This window comes from Harmonia axyridis, chromosome X (genome assembly GCF_914767665.1).
Source record: "Harmonia axyridis chromosome X, icHarAxyr1.1, whole genome shotgun sequence".
NCBI classification, from domain to species: Eukaryota; Metazoa; Arthropoda; class Insecta; order Coleoptera; family Coccinellidae; genus Harmonia; species Harmonia axyridis.
Window position 1 is genome coordinate 10484329 of NC_059508.1, and position 20037 is coordinate 10504365.

General features: G+C 33.2%; 1 protein-coding gene across 1 annotated transcript in view; it reads left to right on the plus strand.

Annotated features, from left to right (window-relative positions):
* Positions 1 to 6021: 6021 nt before the first annotated feature.
* The window catches only part of LOC123685686, a 290795-nt gene continuing 276779 nt past the window's right edge, over positions 6022 to 20037 (plus strand). The window contains exon 1 of the mRNA XM_045625493.1: positions 6022 to 6197. Coding sequence (XP_045481449.1) covers positions 6146 to 6197 — 52 coding nt within the window. The 5' untranslated portion in view covers positions 6022 to 6145. The remainder of the gene's footprint in view (positions 6198 to 20037) is intronic.

A 20037-nucleotide genomic window follows, 5' to 3' on the forward strand; every position in this document is an offset into this window, starting at 1 on the left:
CAAACGATACGTGTCGAAATTTGACAGCAGTCCGATCATTACTTTGTGAGATATTGCGTTGCGAGTTTAGCTACTTTTGTTATTTGGAGAAAGAATTTCGTCTGCTGATGAAATATTGCTTTTTTGAGGGAAAAAATACAGTTGGAGCAAAATCTTGGCTTGATGAAAAGTTTCCGGGGTCTGCACCAAGAAAATCAACTATAATTGGTTGGTATGCTAATTTTAAACGGGGTGAAATGAACACCGAAGACGGCGAACACAGTGGACGCCCAAAAAAAGCTGCCACCGACGAAAAAATCAAAAAAGTTCACAAAATAATTTTGAATTACCGTAAAGTGAAGTTGATCGAGATAGCAGAAATTGTGAAGATATCATCTGAACGTGTACATCATATCATTCACTAACATTTGTACATGAAAAATCTGTGTGCAAAATGGTTACCGCTCGAGCTTACAATCGATCAAATGCAACAACGTGTTAATGATTCCGAGCAGTGTTTGAAGCTGTTCGAGTGCAATAAACCTGAATTTTTGCGTCGATATGTGACAATGGATGAAACATGGCTCCATCATTTCATCCCGGAGTCCAATTGAAAGTCAACTGAGTGGACTGCATACGATACGATGAACCGAATCCAAAGCGAAAACACAACAATCAGCTGGCAAGGTCATGGCATCAATATTATGGGACCCGCGAAGTATAATATTCATTGATTAGCTCCAAAAGGGCCAGACCTTCAACAGCGATTATTGTAAAGCGTTATTGGATCGTTTGAAGGATGAAATCTTTAAGAAACGGCCCCATTTGAAGAAAAAAAAGGTGCTGTTTCATTAGGACAATGCATCGTGTCACAAATCATTGAAAACAATGGCAAAATTGCATTAATTGGGCTTCGAATTGCTTCTGCATCCATCGTATTTGCCAAATCTGGCCCCCAGTGACTTTTTCCTGTTCTCAAGCCTCAAAAGAATACTCGATGCAAAGAAATTTAGCGCCAATGGAGAAGTAATCGCCGAAACCGATGCCTATTTTGAAGCGAAATACAAATTGTACTACAGAAATTGTATCGAAAAGATCGAATATCGCTATAATCGCTGTATCGCCCTCGAAGGCAACTTTGTTGAATAATAAAATCGAATTTTGCCAAAAAAATTGTTTTACTATGGTAGACCGGAGACTTTCTATTTGGCCTGTTATCTCCAACAATGCAATGTCTATTTTCATTCATCAAATTGACGTCTATCTGAAGAACATCAACAATTTAATTCACTAGGTTTTTCTATTTCTATTCAACTGCCTTTTGCAGACAGAAAATGTAAGCGGTAATTACTTGCTCCAGAAAATTCCGATAAAAAACTATATATGACATGGGACTTACTTGAAGCGCGTCCTGGCCTTAAATAGACTACAACTAGTGATTTTCCGCATTATTTTCCGCTTTTCATGCTGACTATGTCTCTCTGTGTTCCGGTTTTTGAGGACTTATTGATGTTCTTCGAAGTTCAATTGAATCCAGAGCTTTGAATGTGTGGCAGCTTTCTATTGATTACAATATAATGACCCATAATTGGAAACAATTTCCAATAACGCTTTCAGGTTTCGAGTGAGTCATTCAATGTTCTGACATTGAATGAGGAATATTGGAAAAAGATAACTCAATAGATTATTGATTTCTCTTCGATCAGATGTGAATTATTTACCATTATACATATCCCTTGCCCCCATTCAGCATTATATCAGATATAATCCTCAGTCTAGCTGCTACAGTTTGAAACGGGAATTTTCTCAAGCCATAAGGTTCTAGTCACTGAAAACGAATTTTCATTCTAATATTAGGTGTAGTAAAAAGTAATCCATTATACATTCTTTCAATAAATGGCTTCAGTTATCTGTATAATTCCGATCGGGTTCTTCTAGATTGCGTTAGAAAGATGAGATTTCTTACTACAAAAACCTTTCTGACAGTTTTGTGATTAGTGGAATCAGTAACCAAAGGAAACTCAAGCGAATAAAAGTAGGGAATGCACTGATGAAATTTCGAGCTTTCGTTCATTAATGTGCGCCAATTGCGCCTTGGAGACCACACATTTTCATATACAGTTATGAGGTTATAAAGGATCACTAAAAAGTTCCAGAGTGCTCCTCAGTGCTTTCCTTATTTTCAACTAGACATTCAATTGATTGAATGTTAAATTTTGTCGAATCGAATTCTGTAAAAATTTTTTATTCCAACTCTGTATTTATTAGTGTGGGTCACATCGATTTTCATCTTACCCACTTAGGCTCGATGATTGTACGGTTTGAGGATAATTGGTATCAACTTTTTCTGATCCAAAATCTCAAGATTGAAATGTTGAAAAATTCATGGAACACAACATAGGAATGTGAGAAAAGGTAATAACGAGAGACAGTTTATTCTTTCGGTATTAAATCAATTTCCGTTTTGGTGGAAAATAATGCTATTAAATCAATAGAAACGAAAACATCCTACAGGAATTTTTTTAGTAGAAACCATGGCTGTAATAATATATTTTTTATGGCCATCAGTTTTGGAGTTATGATACAAAGTTGTGCTATTTTGAAAGTAAACCAAAACATTTCTATAACAAATAAAATGGCTTAATTTTCTTCGCCTTTTCAAAATACATAACATATATAAATTTCTTATCGAACAATAAAAATCATCACAGTTTCACACGGCAAATCAACCAAGTGCCTATCTATATTAATCTGTGAACTTCAGATAATTAATATTTTCGGTAGCCACCAAGGTCTCCGGATTTTTTTGACATTTTCAAATGGATAAATGTTTTTTCGAAAATGTTTTTTTCTCGGTTTTTTCTTTTTCTATCCTGCAAATACGTATTATTATAAGACTGTACAGGGTGTTCATAAGAAGATCATGAACTTGGACAAATTAAATTCATCGAAACTCTAGATTTTCGAATTAGAACCTATATTTTTCATTATTTCACTCGATTCTACGTACAAAAATAGCGGTTACTTGAGCAAACTCTATACCTAGAATTAATTCTTCAAAAGTTAAGAAGGAAGAGCTTTGAATGAAAAAAAAACGCAATTCCTCACTATGTGGAGTAGTCTGTGACTTTTCATGAATTATAATTAATTTTTCAAGTTGACTTGTTTCTGGATTTTTCATAAATATACAGGATGACTCACCGGGATGATTTTTCAGACGTTTATTAAAAACTAATCATAATTTTGAGCTAAAAATTTTCATTTTTGAGTTTGAGACAATGATTTTTCTCCCTGAAATATTTTGAGATCTTTACAACTTTCGATTATACTGGAAACAGACTAGTACTTCCTTATTTCAAATGGCCCACCCAATTACGGTAATATGCCATACCTTCGGTAAAAACTCAACGGCTCATGAGTTAATGGGGTTCTTATGAAAAAAATTGTGGCGATGAGGACTCAAATTTTTTTAAATATTTCGGCAGAAAAAGCTTTTTTTGAATAAATTTTTTTCTTTTTCGATTTTACAAATACGTAGTATCATAAGACTGTTTGTGGTTTGGACCAAAAATGTACAGGGTGTTCATAAGAAGATCATGAACTTTGACAACTCAAATTCATCAAAACTCAAGATTTTCAAATTACAACCTATATTTTTGTTACGTCAGTCGATTCAACGTACAAAAATAGTGGGGGCCACTTAAGCAAACCTCATACCTAGAATGAATACCTACTTTAAGAGTAATCGACGAAGAACTTTAAATGAGGAACAACCGCAGTAGTCTGAAAAAAACTAAAATTCGATGTTTGAATAATTGAATTCAACATTTCATGGATTATAATGAATTTTTCGTTGGGAGTGTTGTAAAAATCTGAAAATATTTCAGGGAGGAAGATCATGGTCTCAAACCCCAATATGCAAATTTTCAGCTCAAAATTATGATTAGTTTTCCATGAAAGTCTAATAGGCCATCCCGGTGAATCACCTTGTATATGAAGTAATATATTTTTGAGAAGCGAAAAATTAAGCGATTTTATTCATTATGGAAATAGTTATGGTTTACGTTCAATACAATACTAGTTTGTAGTACTATTTTAAAACTAATAGCAATAAAAAACAAATTATAACACCAATGGTTTCTACTGAAAAAGAGCCTGTTAGATGTTTCATGTTTTTTCTTTTATAACCTCAAAACAGTTGAATTTAGGAGGTAGCGATTTCCTCCAAAATAATAATCTCAAAAATCGATCCCGAAAATGTTCTCTACATTTTTTTCTAGCTCAAGGGGGGTTCTCATATCCCCTCACTAGACAACGAATTCAGGACACCCGATACAGTAACCAAAAGTTAATAACTTTATTCCATTCGGCTTTTCCACACTGTAAACACTGTGTCCGTTAAGTATGGAACATAGTCATTTTTAGCTAAACAGACCATTTTAAGAAATAATCCTGAAACACGTCGATTTTTTATTTCAATTTCCCGTATCTCAAAATAATAATCTAATATACAGGGTGAATTACTTTCGAGTAATGACGTCACCGTCATTTTTTCTCAAATGGAACACCCCCATTTCGTCTTAATTTTCCGATTACTCTAGCTGAGCTGATTCCAAAAATGTAACACATGTTGATTCCAATTGGTACAGGGTGGACAAAAATACAATAGTTTTGTGCGTGCTCATAAAGTAACGCGTAGCATTTTTTATTAGTTAAATTAACAATATTATCAAAAATACTTATTGTCTAGCGGCAATTGGTTTGAATGTAACACCCTGTAGTTTGTTATATTTTTAGATTAATAAAAATGAGCTGTTTCCAAACATGTTTGGTATTTGTGGTCTAGCAGACAGAATATGAAAAAAATTATTTCTTATCAATTCAAAAAAAAAACATAGTCTTCTAGTTTTTTGTGAAATGGCATTATTTGTTTAGTAATTTATTGGTGTTTATGGACAGTTTAGTACTACAATATTTTTGGTATTCGTGAATGTTTCAATTATTGCTAAGATTTAATTTATTATTTTTATCCACTCTGTGCCAATTGGAATCAGTATATTTTTGGAATCAGCTCAGCTAGAGTAATCGGAAAATTGAGACAAAATGGGGGTGTTCCTTAAAAAAAAATGACGGTAATTCACCCTGTATATTACATTATTTTTTCAAAATAGGGTGAATTAAAATAAAAAATCGACGTGTATCAGGATTATTCATCATATTGTTATTATAATCATGAAGCATTACAGATATATAACGAAATACCGGAAATGTTGAAAAAATTGACAAGGTCCAAATTGAAAAAAGAACTGAATAAGATTTTAGTGAAGAAAGCATATTATTCACTCGAGGAATTCTGGAATGATAAACTCTTATGTATGTGATTGTGTGTATTTTTGTGAATATTTTTGACTCATTTTTTAACTTTAACTTTTTGATATAATTATTTTTTTCAAGTATTTGATGCACGTTTTTATGTGAATATATTATTTATACTGACAACCCATGTAATCATGTTGATGGGAATATTATTCATGAGTGTTTGTACTTGGTGAATAAAGTTTATTTATTTATTTATTCATTTATTTATTTATTCATTTATGTATTTATTCATTTATTCATTTATTTATTTATTCATTTATGTATTTATTCATTTATTCATTTATTTATTTATTTATTCATTTATTCATTTATTTATTTATTTTTTATTTATTTATTTATTTCTTAAAATGATCTGTTTAGCTAAAAAATGAATTTGTTCCATACTTCACAGTGTATGTGAATGTCCGAATCATAACCCCGAAAATCTGAGAAGTTCAGCGTACTTTACATCTAGCTGATGTTGCGTTGGACCGGAATAAAGTTGTGCATAAGAAAGCAGGAAGCATTCAAGTCGCGGAATGCACTATAAATCCAGGATTTCGACCGCATTTTCGTCTGGTTGATCCTGATCCTTCTCCGCGCACTGCGCCCATCGCCGTACTAACGCTTCTACCTTACATAATTTGAAACCGGCATGACAATTGCCAGTAGCTTGTGGGCAAGAAAGCTTCGAGCTCTTCCTGCCTTCCGCGACGCATGTGAGGACGCAGTTCCGTACGAACTTTGCCGCGAAATACGTTCGTCCAGTGTTCCTTCTAAATGAGTTTTTAAGGATACCTGTAGCCTCATGTTGATACGAAGTGACAGATATCTCCCCTTTTTCCTTTTGGTTTTCATTGGTGAGTTTTTGATAATTTTTTGAAAATTTGTTTTTCAACTATTTTTGGAGAAAATTTCGCGGAGGAATAGTTGAAATTATAAACCGTTGACAACTGTTTCTTCAACTTTGAATATTGAAGGCATACGGTTTAGTCTGCAATTATCGGGAACAAAGTTGTTTCAAGAACTTCTGCGAAAGTTACAATCATGCTAATTTGATAATGTTGAGGTTGCAGTTTTGTATGATGGGAATTGGAGGAGAATAAATAGATGAGAAGGTAAAATACAAAACTGAGATGAACTTCTTAGAATTCACCTATTTTACATAATTTTTTTGTCATTCGACATAAACACTAGGGGAATTAATTAAAGGATCAAAATAAAATTCGAAATTTTTAGCGGTTTTTCAAATGGCTGTATTTTCGATCACAATTTTTTGAAATTTGATCGAATGAAACGAAAAACCGCTCCATGGTTTGAATTGAAATTATCTGGGATTTTTGTGGTGATATCGAACTGTAAAACGCATACTCAACATTGATGGCTTTTTGATATTTTCAATTTAGCGCTTGATTACCCAAAAAGCCTCTAAAAGCCCTTTTTTCATCAACTTTTCAAATTAATGTAGAGAACGAAAAACATTTGTTTCCGAAAATACCATAGCTGTTTTTTGTAAACAATTCATTCAAGATTTCAAAACATCCCCTAAATTTTCTCTGCAATCATTGATTGGTGAGATATTGATGGTTAGAGACAAAAAGGTCCTTTTCAATTCAAAGTTCGATATTTCAGCGAGAAGTGCTCGTATCTGAATTTTGAAAAAAGGATATTGAAGCTGAATGAACATGTTATCTCATCCATATAGTGGTTGAGTTGGAAAAAAAGTTTTCAAGTCTGTAGGCCAAAAATAAAAACTGAAAAAATTTCGCAGAAATTTTAGATACAGTATTCATTAGGATTGAGCGCTACACGTTGCTTGGAAAATTTTTTCATTATGAGATCTCCAAACTATAAATTTCAAGCTTCAAAAAGTTTTTTTTCAAATTGAGATACGACCATTATCATCGAAAATACAGCTATTTAAAAAACCGCTAAAATTCTCGAATTTTATTTTGATCCTTAAATTTATTCCAATAGTTTAGATTAAATCATATATGTATAAATAGTAATCAAAATTCTGTAACTTAAAAATTAATCTTAAAAAATGCGTTTCTCATGAAGGTTTCATGAATTTTTTTTGACTTTTTTTCAAATCTAACGTTCAGCGATCCCAAATATTTCATGAGGATAAGCTTTCCAATAGATAAATAGTCTTCAAAAATTATCGGTCTATCTTGAAAAATGTGAGAAAAGTACTAAGGCAAAATCAGGAGCTTTTGAGCGCTTGTTCACACATGCACCTCTTGTGCTCTTAGAGACCACATAACTCCAGTGTGAAAAAGCCTATTGGAATTAATTCATCATTTTGCTTACTGAACATATTTATGGGCAATACCGAAACATATTATTATTAACATAATTTTTTTCCTGTATTTTTCACTCTCTTTTATCTATTTTGTACTAATAATAATAATGACCATATTCTTCAGAGATTCGACATGAACATTCGATTGATTACTCCCATCATACAAACTAAATTTCAACCAGACGGGTCTGTCATTAGGAAAGATTTGGCGAAATTTTTCTTTATTCTATGCTTTTTTATGGTTTATGGAAAGCGATCAATTGAAATTTTGTATCAAGATTAAATTTATGAATATATATTCAAGCGATCAGTTTCACGTCGCAAGTTTTTCTTATGGAAATATTGTTCGATTTTTTTGTTTATTGGAAATATTATTTTATAGCTATATGATGTTCTTGAATATTTTAAGTTTATTTTTTGGATTATGTCCATTAACGAGTACTTAAAAATGGGAAAAGCACTAACCTGAAGTTTGCACTCTTGTTAAAAGTAAAGAGAATTTTTCTTCATGAGACGATTGCGGAAGTTTTCGTTGTTAGTTTAATCGTGAATCATTATTCTATACCAAAAAAAATATCTATACCGGTTGTCACAAGTTATCGTATACAGATAATATCTAAATTATTTGACAAGATAATAAGAATGAACAAATATTTGAATAACATCAAAGTATAATACATTTCCAATAATGTATCAAAAAGATTCCTACATTTGACAGCCCTGTGGTAGCTACCCCTCATTTTTTATTTTCAAATGACATTCCCTGTAAATTGTCAGTGAGAATTGCGTGTTATTGAGGGGTAGCTACCATAGGGCTGTTAAATGTACCAACCTTTTTTATACATCATTGGGTAGGTACTTCGATGTGATCCAAAACAACTTTTTCATTATCTTGTCAAATAAGCTATCTATTGCCTGTATACGCTAACTTGGGACACCGGGTATATAAATTCAAAAATATACTCTTATGATGCAGCATTGAATTTATCTTCCGAATGAGTGTTTACCGTATTTTAAGGGTTGAAAGTCGGGTTGGAAAGGAAAACATTTTTAAAAGCTGCGGCATCTAAATTGCTACGGTAGACTGAATTCTAAAATGTGCTGTTGTGTTTGACGTACCGTCTTGTACATACATATGTCTACGAGTTCTACTTCTCCCTGTTGTGCAGCTGCCTGTTGAAGTTTCCACATAATGTTTCATTAACCACTTATGTTATAATGCCATATCCATTAAAACATTAGTGAGTTTCTACATGAAGACATAAACGAATGAGAAACGATCTTATTCTGTCATCAATGACACGTTATTTCCGGAAATTCAAGCGTATGATTTATGTTTGATAATTTGACAGAGGATTTATCAACTCAATCAATTTTTCACCTTATTTTGAAGTATCTAGGGATGATTGTGGATAGTTGATCGAATTTCAATTTAAAAACTTATTTTCTTAGAGTAAAAACAGAAAAACTAGTCTCCTAGGAGGCACAACATTAAGTTATTATAGAAAATCAAAAAATTGTTACGAGGGCTACTATTTATGTATTTAGAATTGACAACACTGATATTGTCAGGTGAAATCTGATATTGACATCGTAAAATTTGACATTTTTGTGTTGTAAGTACTCATTCCGTTTTGACGTATGAGCATAATTTTAGTTGTTTACAGTAGATGGAAAATTTCATCTCTGCCAAAATATGGAATCAACTCGTGAATATTTTCGAGTTATGAATCATGACTTTCGAAGTGGTCTAACTTAAGAAAAATGTATCTATCAACTAAATTCAACTTTTGGCGATGAAGCACCATTTAAAGCCACTGTATATCGCTGGTACACTGAATTCGCACGTGGACGTAGTTCTCTCACGGATGAAGTTAAAGAAGATTATCCAGAATCAGTCGTTGTGCCAGAAAATAATGAAGCTGTGCAAAAACTCATTGTAGAAGATCGTCATATGGCATATCAGGAAATCTAAAGATGCTTAAGCATTAGTATGACTAGCATACATAAGATTTTGCAAGAACATTTGTGTGTTCAGTAGTTCTGTGCAAGTTGGATTTCATATTTCTTGAATGATGTTCAAAAAATTGCTGGTGCCGATTGGTGCCGTAAAATGATTACGAAATAAAACTGTGGTGCATCCAAAGCGGTATACAACATCGTCACAGGTGACGAGTTGTGGATTTATTCATACGAGACAGAAAAAGTCAGTCGGCAGTTTGGGTGTTTCAATGTGAAGCAAAGCCAATAAAATTGCTCGTTCTCGAAGCGTTAAAAAGCAAGAAGTGGCTTCTTTCTTGACAAAAACTGGTCCTGTAGCAATTATGGCTCTTGAAAATCAAAAGACCTTCAATTCAGAGTGGTATGAAACCATTTCTTTGCCTGAAGCTTTCGGTAAAATGAGAAAAACAAACCCAAACGACGAATCATCTTGCATCATGACAATGCGAGCTCACACACATCAAATGCAACGAATGAGTATTTGTACGCACAAAAAAATCGAATTGATGAGTCATCCGCCTTACAGCCCTGACTTGGCACGGAATGACTTCTTCCTCTTCCCAAAAATTAAAAATAAACTTCGTGGACAACAATTTTCATCGAACGAAGATACGGTTGAGGCCTGCAAAATGCACGTTTCAGAACTACCATCTTCTGACTGGAAAAAATTTTTCGAATGATGGTTCAATCGCATGCAAATGTGTTAGATTTTAAAGGCGATCATTTTGAAAAGCAGTGAAAATATTTTGCATCGAAATTGCTTGTGTATTTTTTGTATTCTCAATACATAAATAGTAACCCTCGTGTGTAAGGATGACTAGGGATGGTTGACCAAAACAGTGTCCCAGAAGGCCACAACTTTGAACTATAATAAAAAATTTAAAAAAATTATTTAAGCCTATGTCTTAGAATTCATCTTAGCCTGGGTTAAATTGACTAAAAGAATAATTAAGTATTTAATTTGAGTAGGAAACCTCAATCTTTTCACTAGTTTCTATTCTCGGTCTTCCCTACTGAAAAATAATGCTCAATTGAGAAAAATAAATGTAAGATAAATTCATCTCGCAGGAATTATTCGGTGAAATAACGAGTCAATCTTCTATAAGCAAGCAAGTTAAAGAAAGCCAAAATCAATTTTGCTGAATGAGGTGTATTATTCGTCAAATGAATAATTTAGGCCAGTTTAGTTGGCTGGAAGAAAAAGAAGTATAAACATAAGCGTTGGGTCATTTATATCAGTCTGCCCACATCAGATAACAACCTGCTGGAAAATTAGTGCTCAATAGTAATCGATTTTCGTTTGTTCTGAGAGCCCCCGTCTCTCAGAGACTTTTTTTATTACGTTCGTCATGTTTTTGTGACAATTATTTGCGAAAGCGAAGCAGTCGATAACAAATATCATTTTCGCATATGTTTTTCTCTACGGAACAGATTTAACGATGAGGGAAGGAAAAGCCACCCTCACTAGGGAAGAATAATGTGGAATTTTCCATGTCTATTGGTTTCCATCGATTCGAATTGATGACATTGCTGGGTAGGAAAAATGGATAGGGAAGCATACATTCCATAAGTGTCACTTATGAGAAGATAGAATAGTCACGAAGAAAATTGTAGGTTATATTACTTTGTGAATGTTGTTTATTATAGATTTCTATTAGAGCTCTTACTCTTGATATACATATTCACTTGCCTAGAATTATCAATGATGATAATTAGTATTAACTAAAAGAAAAAAAAAACATTAAATTGTCAATACTACAATTCAAGAAAACCATAAAATAATTAAAAAAATCAATTAACATGAAACAGAAGTACGTTCAGAAATTTTTTCTTTTTTTATACAACTTTTCCCATCCAGCGTTTTGTATTTTAAAACTTTTCCAGATCGAAAATACCAACTTCATTGAACTGAATCTGAGAACTAACCCAAATTACATAATAGAGCCTGGATATAATAATTTCTCTGAAAATAAACATGTAACAGTCCGATTGAAAAGTCCCCGGTCTACCATAGGAAAACACATTTTTTTTTGGAAAATTCGATTTTAGTATTCAACAGGGTTGCCTTCGAGGGCAATAGTACGTAGTACGATTTGTCTTTCTCTTCAAAATAGGCCTCAGTTTCGGCGATTACTTCTTCATTGGCGCTAAATTTCTTTCCAGGGAGTATTATTTTGAGTCTGAGAACAGGAAAAAGTCGCTGTGGACCATATCTGGCGAAAAAGGTGGATGCAGAAGCAATTCGAAGCACAATTCATGCAATTTTGCCATTGTTTTCATTGATGTGTGATACGGCACATTGTCTTGATGAAACAGCACTTTTTTTTCTTCAAATGGGGCCGTATATTTACGATTTCATCCTTTAAACGATCCAATAACGCTATATAATAATCGCTGTTAATGGTCTGACACTTTTGGAGGTAATCAATGAATATTATACCTTGCGCATCCCAGAATACTAATGCCATAACCTTGCCAACTTACTCTTGCGTTTTTCCTCACTTTGGATTCGGTTCATCGTGTGCAGTCCACTCAGCTGACTATCGATTGGACTCTGGAGTAAAATGATGGAGACATGTTTCATCCATTATCACAAATCGACGCAAAAATTCAGGTTTATTGCACTTAAACAGCTTTCAACACTGCTCAAAATCATTAACACGTTGTTGCTTTTGATCGATTGTGAGCTCGTGAGGCACCCATTTTGCACACAGCTTTCTCATGTACAAATATTCATGAATGATATAATGTACACGATCAGATGATATCTCCACATTGTCTGTTATCTCGCTCAACCTCACTTTACGGAAATTATTTTGTGAAATTTATTGATTTTTTCATCGATGACAGCCTCTTTTGGGCGTTGATTGCGTTCGCCGTCTTCGGTGCTCATTGCACCACGTTTAAACTTAGCATTACAATCAATGATGGTTCATTTTCCTGCTGCAGACCACGGAAACTCTCCATCAAGTCAAGATTTTGTTCAACTGATTTTTTTCCCTTCAAAGAGCAATATTTTATCAGCACACGAAATTCTTTTTTTTTCGTCTTTTTTCAAATAAGAAAAGTAGCTACACACACAACGCAATGTGTTTGAAAAAAAACAGACCTTATTTTTAGCAAAGAAAACTCTCTGTATATCAAAAGTTATTTATGGAATTTTGCAAGGTTTTTGATATTTACCTTCATATACATATAGAGACCAACTGATTTTTTTATGCCCTCCTAAAAGCCATTGGCCGTTTGTTTTTTTTTAGATTAGCCTGAAACAATTTAAATCAACATTTCATAGGTCAACAGTGTGAATTCAACGATTCATTTATGAACTGAACAAACGATATTTATGTATCTATTTTCATGAAAGGTACAAACTCGTTGAATGTTTCCTACTATAGGCGCCCCATGTCGTGAATTAATTAATAGGTTGAACTGTTAGAATAATATGTTTCTACTGAGGCAGGGTTACCTTTATTGTCAATATATTACATTCCCTGCTTTCAGACTTGACAGCGAAGTTTACGCAAAGTAAACAATTTAAAAATTCAATCTTATCTTGTTCTCCCAAAATGTCTACTGCCTGAAATGGATGCAGAATATTAAAGCTACCAATTTTATATCTCCACGGGGAGGGGTTCTTCACATCTTGGATCAGCGTAGGACCAAACGATACGCTTCAAATTGAACGTACACATAGATTCTCGCTAATAGGTTTCTGTTCAGAGGCTGGATATTTAGTTTATCAGATTATCAAATACCTAATCCGTGTAGAGACCTGAAATCTGGAAGTGTTGCGCTTTTGTTGGGGTTTCTCGCAAATTGCCATCGATTGCTTTTGAACAACAAGGAAGTTTATAAACGTACGTGGTTCATCACACCATGGGAAAGGGTCCTTTTTTCTGAGTGAACATGATTATGTACGCTTGTTCCTTGTTTGCCAAATTTATTTTCGAATCTATTCGATCACTTTTTGTTTGTACATAAAGATCCAAAAATACTCCAGAAATAAATATTAATATACATTTTGTCTGAAATCAACAAATTCAATTCAATTCAATTTTTTTATACGAAAAATACATACATAGATACAAGAAGAACCAGGAATAGCAATCTAACCAATTTTCCTTTATTACAGAAAAAAAAAAACAACAAAAAACCAAGGAGGAGGAGAAACGGCTTTTATTATAAAAAATTCTTCCTATTCCAAATTTGAACGCAGCATGCTCTTCTCTCAAGATTTGGTGACAGTATATGTAACAGGCCAAATTGAAAAGTCCCCGGTCTACCATAGTAAAACACGTTTTTCTGGCAAAATTCGCTATTATTATTCAACATAGTTGCCTTCGAAGGCCAAACATCCATTATAGCGATCTTCTAACTTTTCGATACCATTTTTATAGTACGATTTGTCTTTCGCTTCAAAATAGGCCTCAGTTTCGGCGATTACTTCTTCATTGGCGCTGAATTTCTTTCCAGCGAGCATTCTTTTGAGGTCTGAGATGAGTACAGGAAAAAGTCGCTGGGGGTCAGATCTGGCGAATACGGTGGACGTAGAAGCAATTCGAAACCCAATTCATACAATTTTGCCATTGTTCTCCTTTATTTGTGACACGGCGCATTGTCTTGATGAAACAGCACATTTTTTCTCTTCAAATGGGGCCGTTTTTCAACGATTTCATCCTTCAAACTGTTCAATAACGCTATATAATAATCGCTGTTGATAGTCTGGCGTTTTTGGAGTTAATCAATGAATATTATACCTTGCGCATCCCAGAATACTAATGCCATAACCTTGGCAACTGACTCATGCGTTTTTCCTCGCTTTGGATTCGGTTTATCGTGTGCAGTCTACTCAGCTGACTGTCGATTGGATTCTGGAGTGCAAAGATGGAGCCATGTTTCATCCATTATCACCTATCGACGCAAAAATTCAGGTTTATTGCACTAAAACAGCTTCGAACACTGCTCAGAATCATTAACACATTGTTGCTTTTGATCGATTGTGAGCTAGCGCGGCACCCATTTCGCACACAGCTTTCTCATGTACAAATATTGCTGAATGATATGATTTACACGTTCAGAAGATATCTCCACAATGTCTGCTATCTCGATCAACTCCACTTCACGGTCATTCAAAATTATTTTGTGAACTTTTGGGCGTCACTGAGTTCGCCGTCTTTGGTGCTCATTTCACCACGTTCAAACTAAGCATACCAATCAATGATGGTTGATTTTCCTTGTGCAGACCCCGGAAACTCTTTATCTAGCCAATATTTTGCTTCGACTGTTTTTTTTCCTTCAAAAAGCAAAATTTTATCAGCACACAAAATTATTTTTTTTCAATTTTTTTTCAAATAAAAAAGTAGCTACACTCACAACGCAATATCTCACAAACAAATGATCGGACTGCTGTCAAATTTTGACACGTATCGATTGAAGGTTGGTACTAACTAAAAATCGTATGGATTCAATACTAGCACTGTCTTAATATAATAACATATAATAATCAACCATCGAAGTAACAAGACCAAACGATACAAATCGTTGTAATAACAACGTTTCGAAAGTTCACATGAAACTTCTAGAAAAAATTGCATAAATGTAACTATGAAAACGCGAGCCAAAACATCTGATTTCAGTTAGTGCTTTTCTCATTCTTTCTTTCTGTTACATTCTAATAAATTGCTTTTGAATGGAATGCTTATTTTTTCACAACAAAACGATTAGAAAAAATCTCGATCTAAATGAACCAATTCCAGTTTGTCCCAAGTGATTCAGCTGGCGATATCACAAAATGAAAAATATTAAGACTCAATTTCGGATGCATTCATTCTGATCGACCCTAATTTGTAGAGCTCCAGGTTCATTGTAATTTCAAGGCGCAGTAATCATGGAGCACTGTCAATTGCAGACTTCAATCTAGTCTATATCTAAATACGTATAGAAGATAACATTTGACATCCTGTGAGTTCAGTTGTATTCCTATCTTTTCACAGGATTAATAAACGTCACATTATCGATTGAATGTCATCCACAGACACTGGGGAATTTCGTGAAATCATGAATTCGAATCAATCAGAGAAACAAGATCCAAATATATCTCATACTATTGAACTAGATAAACCAGAATAATCTTTTACGCTATTTATGTTGAATACATTTCGGGATATGAAAATATTTGGTTTAAGATGATGGAAAATGATCAAAATTAAAGATATTCTATTGCAACTTTTTAATTGTTTTAATAACAATTGCTTTCTAACATAATAGCTTTTTTAGGTTGTTTATTTTGAATAACTGAAATTTTTGAAATGAAACTCAATGAAGGGTGTTCCTACTTTGATGGTACAAAGATAAATAACAGATTCTTTGTATCATTTCATCAAAAAAAAAATAAAATAATAATAATAATAATAATAATAATAATAATAATGATCTTTATTCCGAAAGAATGCCCAATATAATACATTACATACAATACAGTACATTAGATGGAATAGTGTCAAACTAACAGAATTGTTAAATCCTCACTTCTTTGATGTTGTATTCATGAATGGAATAAGGTTCCATGTTAATGAGTATATTTCTTACATCATTTTTAAACTTATTGAGTGTTGTACTTTTTTTTATATCATCTGGTAATTGGTTGAAAAATTTTATTGCGGCATATGTTGGATGTTTCTCATATTTGACTAATCTATGTTCAGGATAAAGAATATTTACATGTCTAGTACTATAATCATGGACGGAACTACTGTATACAAACTTATTTCTATTCTTGAATAAATAAACTAAACATTCATATATATACAATGCAAATACTGTCATAATCTGATTTTTCCTAAATAAACCTCTACATGATTCTCTGTATTTGAGTCCAAATATAGTTCTTATGACTCTTTTTTGTATACGGAAAATCTCCAACACTCCTGAATCCGATCCGTAGAAAATCAAACCGAACCTCATTACACTTTCAAAATTAGTGAAATAAAAAATTTTCAAACAATTTTCATTTAAATATTTACTAATTATTCTTATACTATAGCTGACTGAATTTAGTTTTTTTCCTGTACCTATAATGTGGTTGTTCCAGTTTAGATGTTCATCAATTTGCATACCAAGAAATTTAGTGCAATGTTCAGGTGTGATGCTCAAATTTGACAGTTGTATCTGAGATGGTGTTGTGATATTCTGTTGTTTGGTTCTAAAGAGAATAGTGGTAGTTTTCTCCTGACTCAAAAGAAGACCATTCCTTTCAATCCAGTTTCCGATTTTATCATACGAAGTACTGGCTTCATTTATTAAGTTTGGGTAGGTAGATCCAGCAACCAACAAATTTGTATCATCTGCATAATTGGTGAGAAGACTCGAATCGGACATCAATGCTCGTTCCATATCATTGATGAACAAAATGAACAAAATAGGGCCCAATATGCTTCCTTGAGGTACACCGGTATAATTGGTTTTTATGTGAGATTTTGTAGTTTTTCCGTTTTTCATGACTTTAACCCTTTGCTTTCTATTATTCAGATATGATTCGAACCATCTCAAAGCAGTTCCCCTTATTCCATAAGCTTCGATTTTTGCCAACTAAAGTGGTCGATTTAGGCAGTCAAACGCTTTTGAGAGATCCAAAAATATTCCTAGAAGTATATCATTATTTTCGAACGATTTGATTATATTTTCAGTGAATTGAATAGTAGCTGTCATTATGGATCTTCCTTTTATGTATGCATGTTGGTTATCATTCAGTATATTGTTCTCCAATAGAAAGTTAACTAGACGGTTACACATTGCCATTTCAAAAAATTTTGAGAAACTTGGTAGTACACTGATGGGTCTGTAGTTTCCAAGCGACTCGCGATCACCTTTTTTATAAATTGGTGTAATTACAGCTGTCTTCAATTGACTAGGAAAAATACCATATGTGAGGGAATTGTTAATTATGTAGCATAGTACTTCTGCTAAATTTTGTATACAAAATTTTATCAAACTGATAGGTATATCATCATCTCCACTAGAATGTTTATTTTTAATTTGTTGATTCAGTTCTTCTATTTCTCTAGGTGTAACAGGTGTCAAAAATATCGATCGTGAAGCTCTTGGGATATCACATGATGATATGTTTACGGGCAAAATAGGTACATTTGTTGTTAGGTATTCATTGAACATGTTAGCAACTCTTTCAGGATTTCCACTGATGAAAGTGTCATTTACTTTATCTCTACCCGTAATTTCATTGAAAATATTCCACATTGTTTTCATTTTATCATCAGATTGGGATATACTTATTTCATATTTTTCAGTTCTCTTCTTTGCCAGTAATTTTTGATAGTTTTTCTTGGTATTATTATAAAGTGGTTTTAGTTCAGGATGATAATGCATAATAATCCCTAATATACTCAATCTATTTTTGATGTCCATAATTTCCTGATCGGGTTTAAATTTCAATGATTAAATAGTATAAACATGGGCTAGCAATAGCTTTGTTTTGAAGTTTTTTTTCTCATCGTATAATAATCACAATAAGTAAAAACAAGAAAAAGTATTTTCGAAATTAAGCGTTTGCGGACCATGTTTATGGGACTTTCTCTTCTTCAAATCATCTGAAGAATTTCTCATATTCCTTTGTAGTTTCAATTTAGGAATACCATGTGTACTTTAATATGCAGGTTAGTACTTACATGTTACTAACATTGGATCCTGGGAAATGCAGCAATAAATGGTTCACAGAAAAATATTTAAAATTCAACTTGGTTGTTGAATTGACACAATTTTATTGTGTCCATTTTGTTTTAGAGCTTCTAGGAATGTTAAGCCACAAATATTATTTTCAGTATATAGACTTTTAATTTGTCACCTATACAGGATGGGCCACGGTCGATGGCCACCTGGACTTTTACGAAGAACAAAAATGAGGATTTTATTAAAAATTTGGTATCTTGATAGTAATCACCGCTATCTAAAATATTTTCAGCGCTGCTGTGTTACCGCTTATATCGATAAGTAAGTACTAACGATATTTCAAATAGCCTCTTGATTATTTGTGTATCAACTTTCGTGTCCCCATCTCGAATCTTTTTACAGAATAGGGATTGAAAAGTTACACTTGGAGTACTTTCGTTACTCTTGAATATCACTATATTGACAAGTCGAATATCTAAGACAACTAGTAATGCTCTGGACTTATTGATATATGAATTGTGCTATTTTACTGATTTTTAAAATGATGTTTATCAAGCACATATAATATGGATATTTTCGCACCAATATTTCTCAAAAAATATCAATTAACCCCTTCCATCTTTTCAATAAAATCGCAAACATCTTGAAAAATTCAGGTCTGCATGAAATTTCCTTGAAAAAAAAATGTTGAACGATTACGCAAGCACATCACTATCTTATAGCACTCGTCCCGCATAAGTATTAAACAAACTGCACAATCAGTTATCATTAAATTCAAATTAGTCGTTGGTTTTAATCTCTAACGTTCATTCTGGACAGGGTCTTTAGCGGTTTGAACACGAAAGCATCAATCTCGATTATAAAACGTCGTCTACCTAACACTAACGTCAACATATTTTCGCTGCAACTGCTGAACCCCAATTTACCCTTGAAAAAAAATGAAGATTTAATCACTTTGATATTATATTGAATTCAAGCAAGATGGTTGAAGAATTGAGTAGTTGAGGATGAAATGCATTTGCTAGCGATTGAATTATTAATTTTGTAATATGAGATCTGGCGAAAGAGCTTCGTTGGATGTTAATCTCACTTTGGCATCCTTAAATAGGCCATTGACGTCTATTATTGTACTTTGTGTCTCATTCCCTTAGTCAAGAGATTTTAAACGCTTGTTGAAATTCGTAGGCATCAACCTTCAAATTACTTTTATAATCACTCAATTTACCTACAAGATATTAAATGGATTCGGTACATACTTGATGGAAAAATCATTATAAATAAATTGAAGTTATTTCAATGTTTGCGACAATTATTTCGCCAACACTGTGGCTTCTTCAGGATACATTTCGAAGGTAATGACAAGGGCGTAGATCTTTTTCTTCTTGACGAAAACGCGTACTCATATCTGTAATGTGAGAAAATGAGGTTAAAGTTTGAACCAAATTACTCGAAATAATTTTTTTATTACCAATTCGATTGTTCTCATCTTAAACTGAGTGTTCCTAAATCGGAGTTACGAAGGTAAATTATAGTGAATAACTTTTAAGAAGTCCCATGAACATGAGTCCGCAAACGATTTGTTTTTGAGATACGGGGACTTTCCTAGGAAAGAAGCGGAAACCCTTCCAGCAGCAATATCACCCTGTAGATTTCCATTTAAAATAGCATATCACATGATGAAAACTCTAAATTGGAATATCTATGTCAATTCA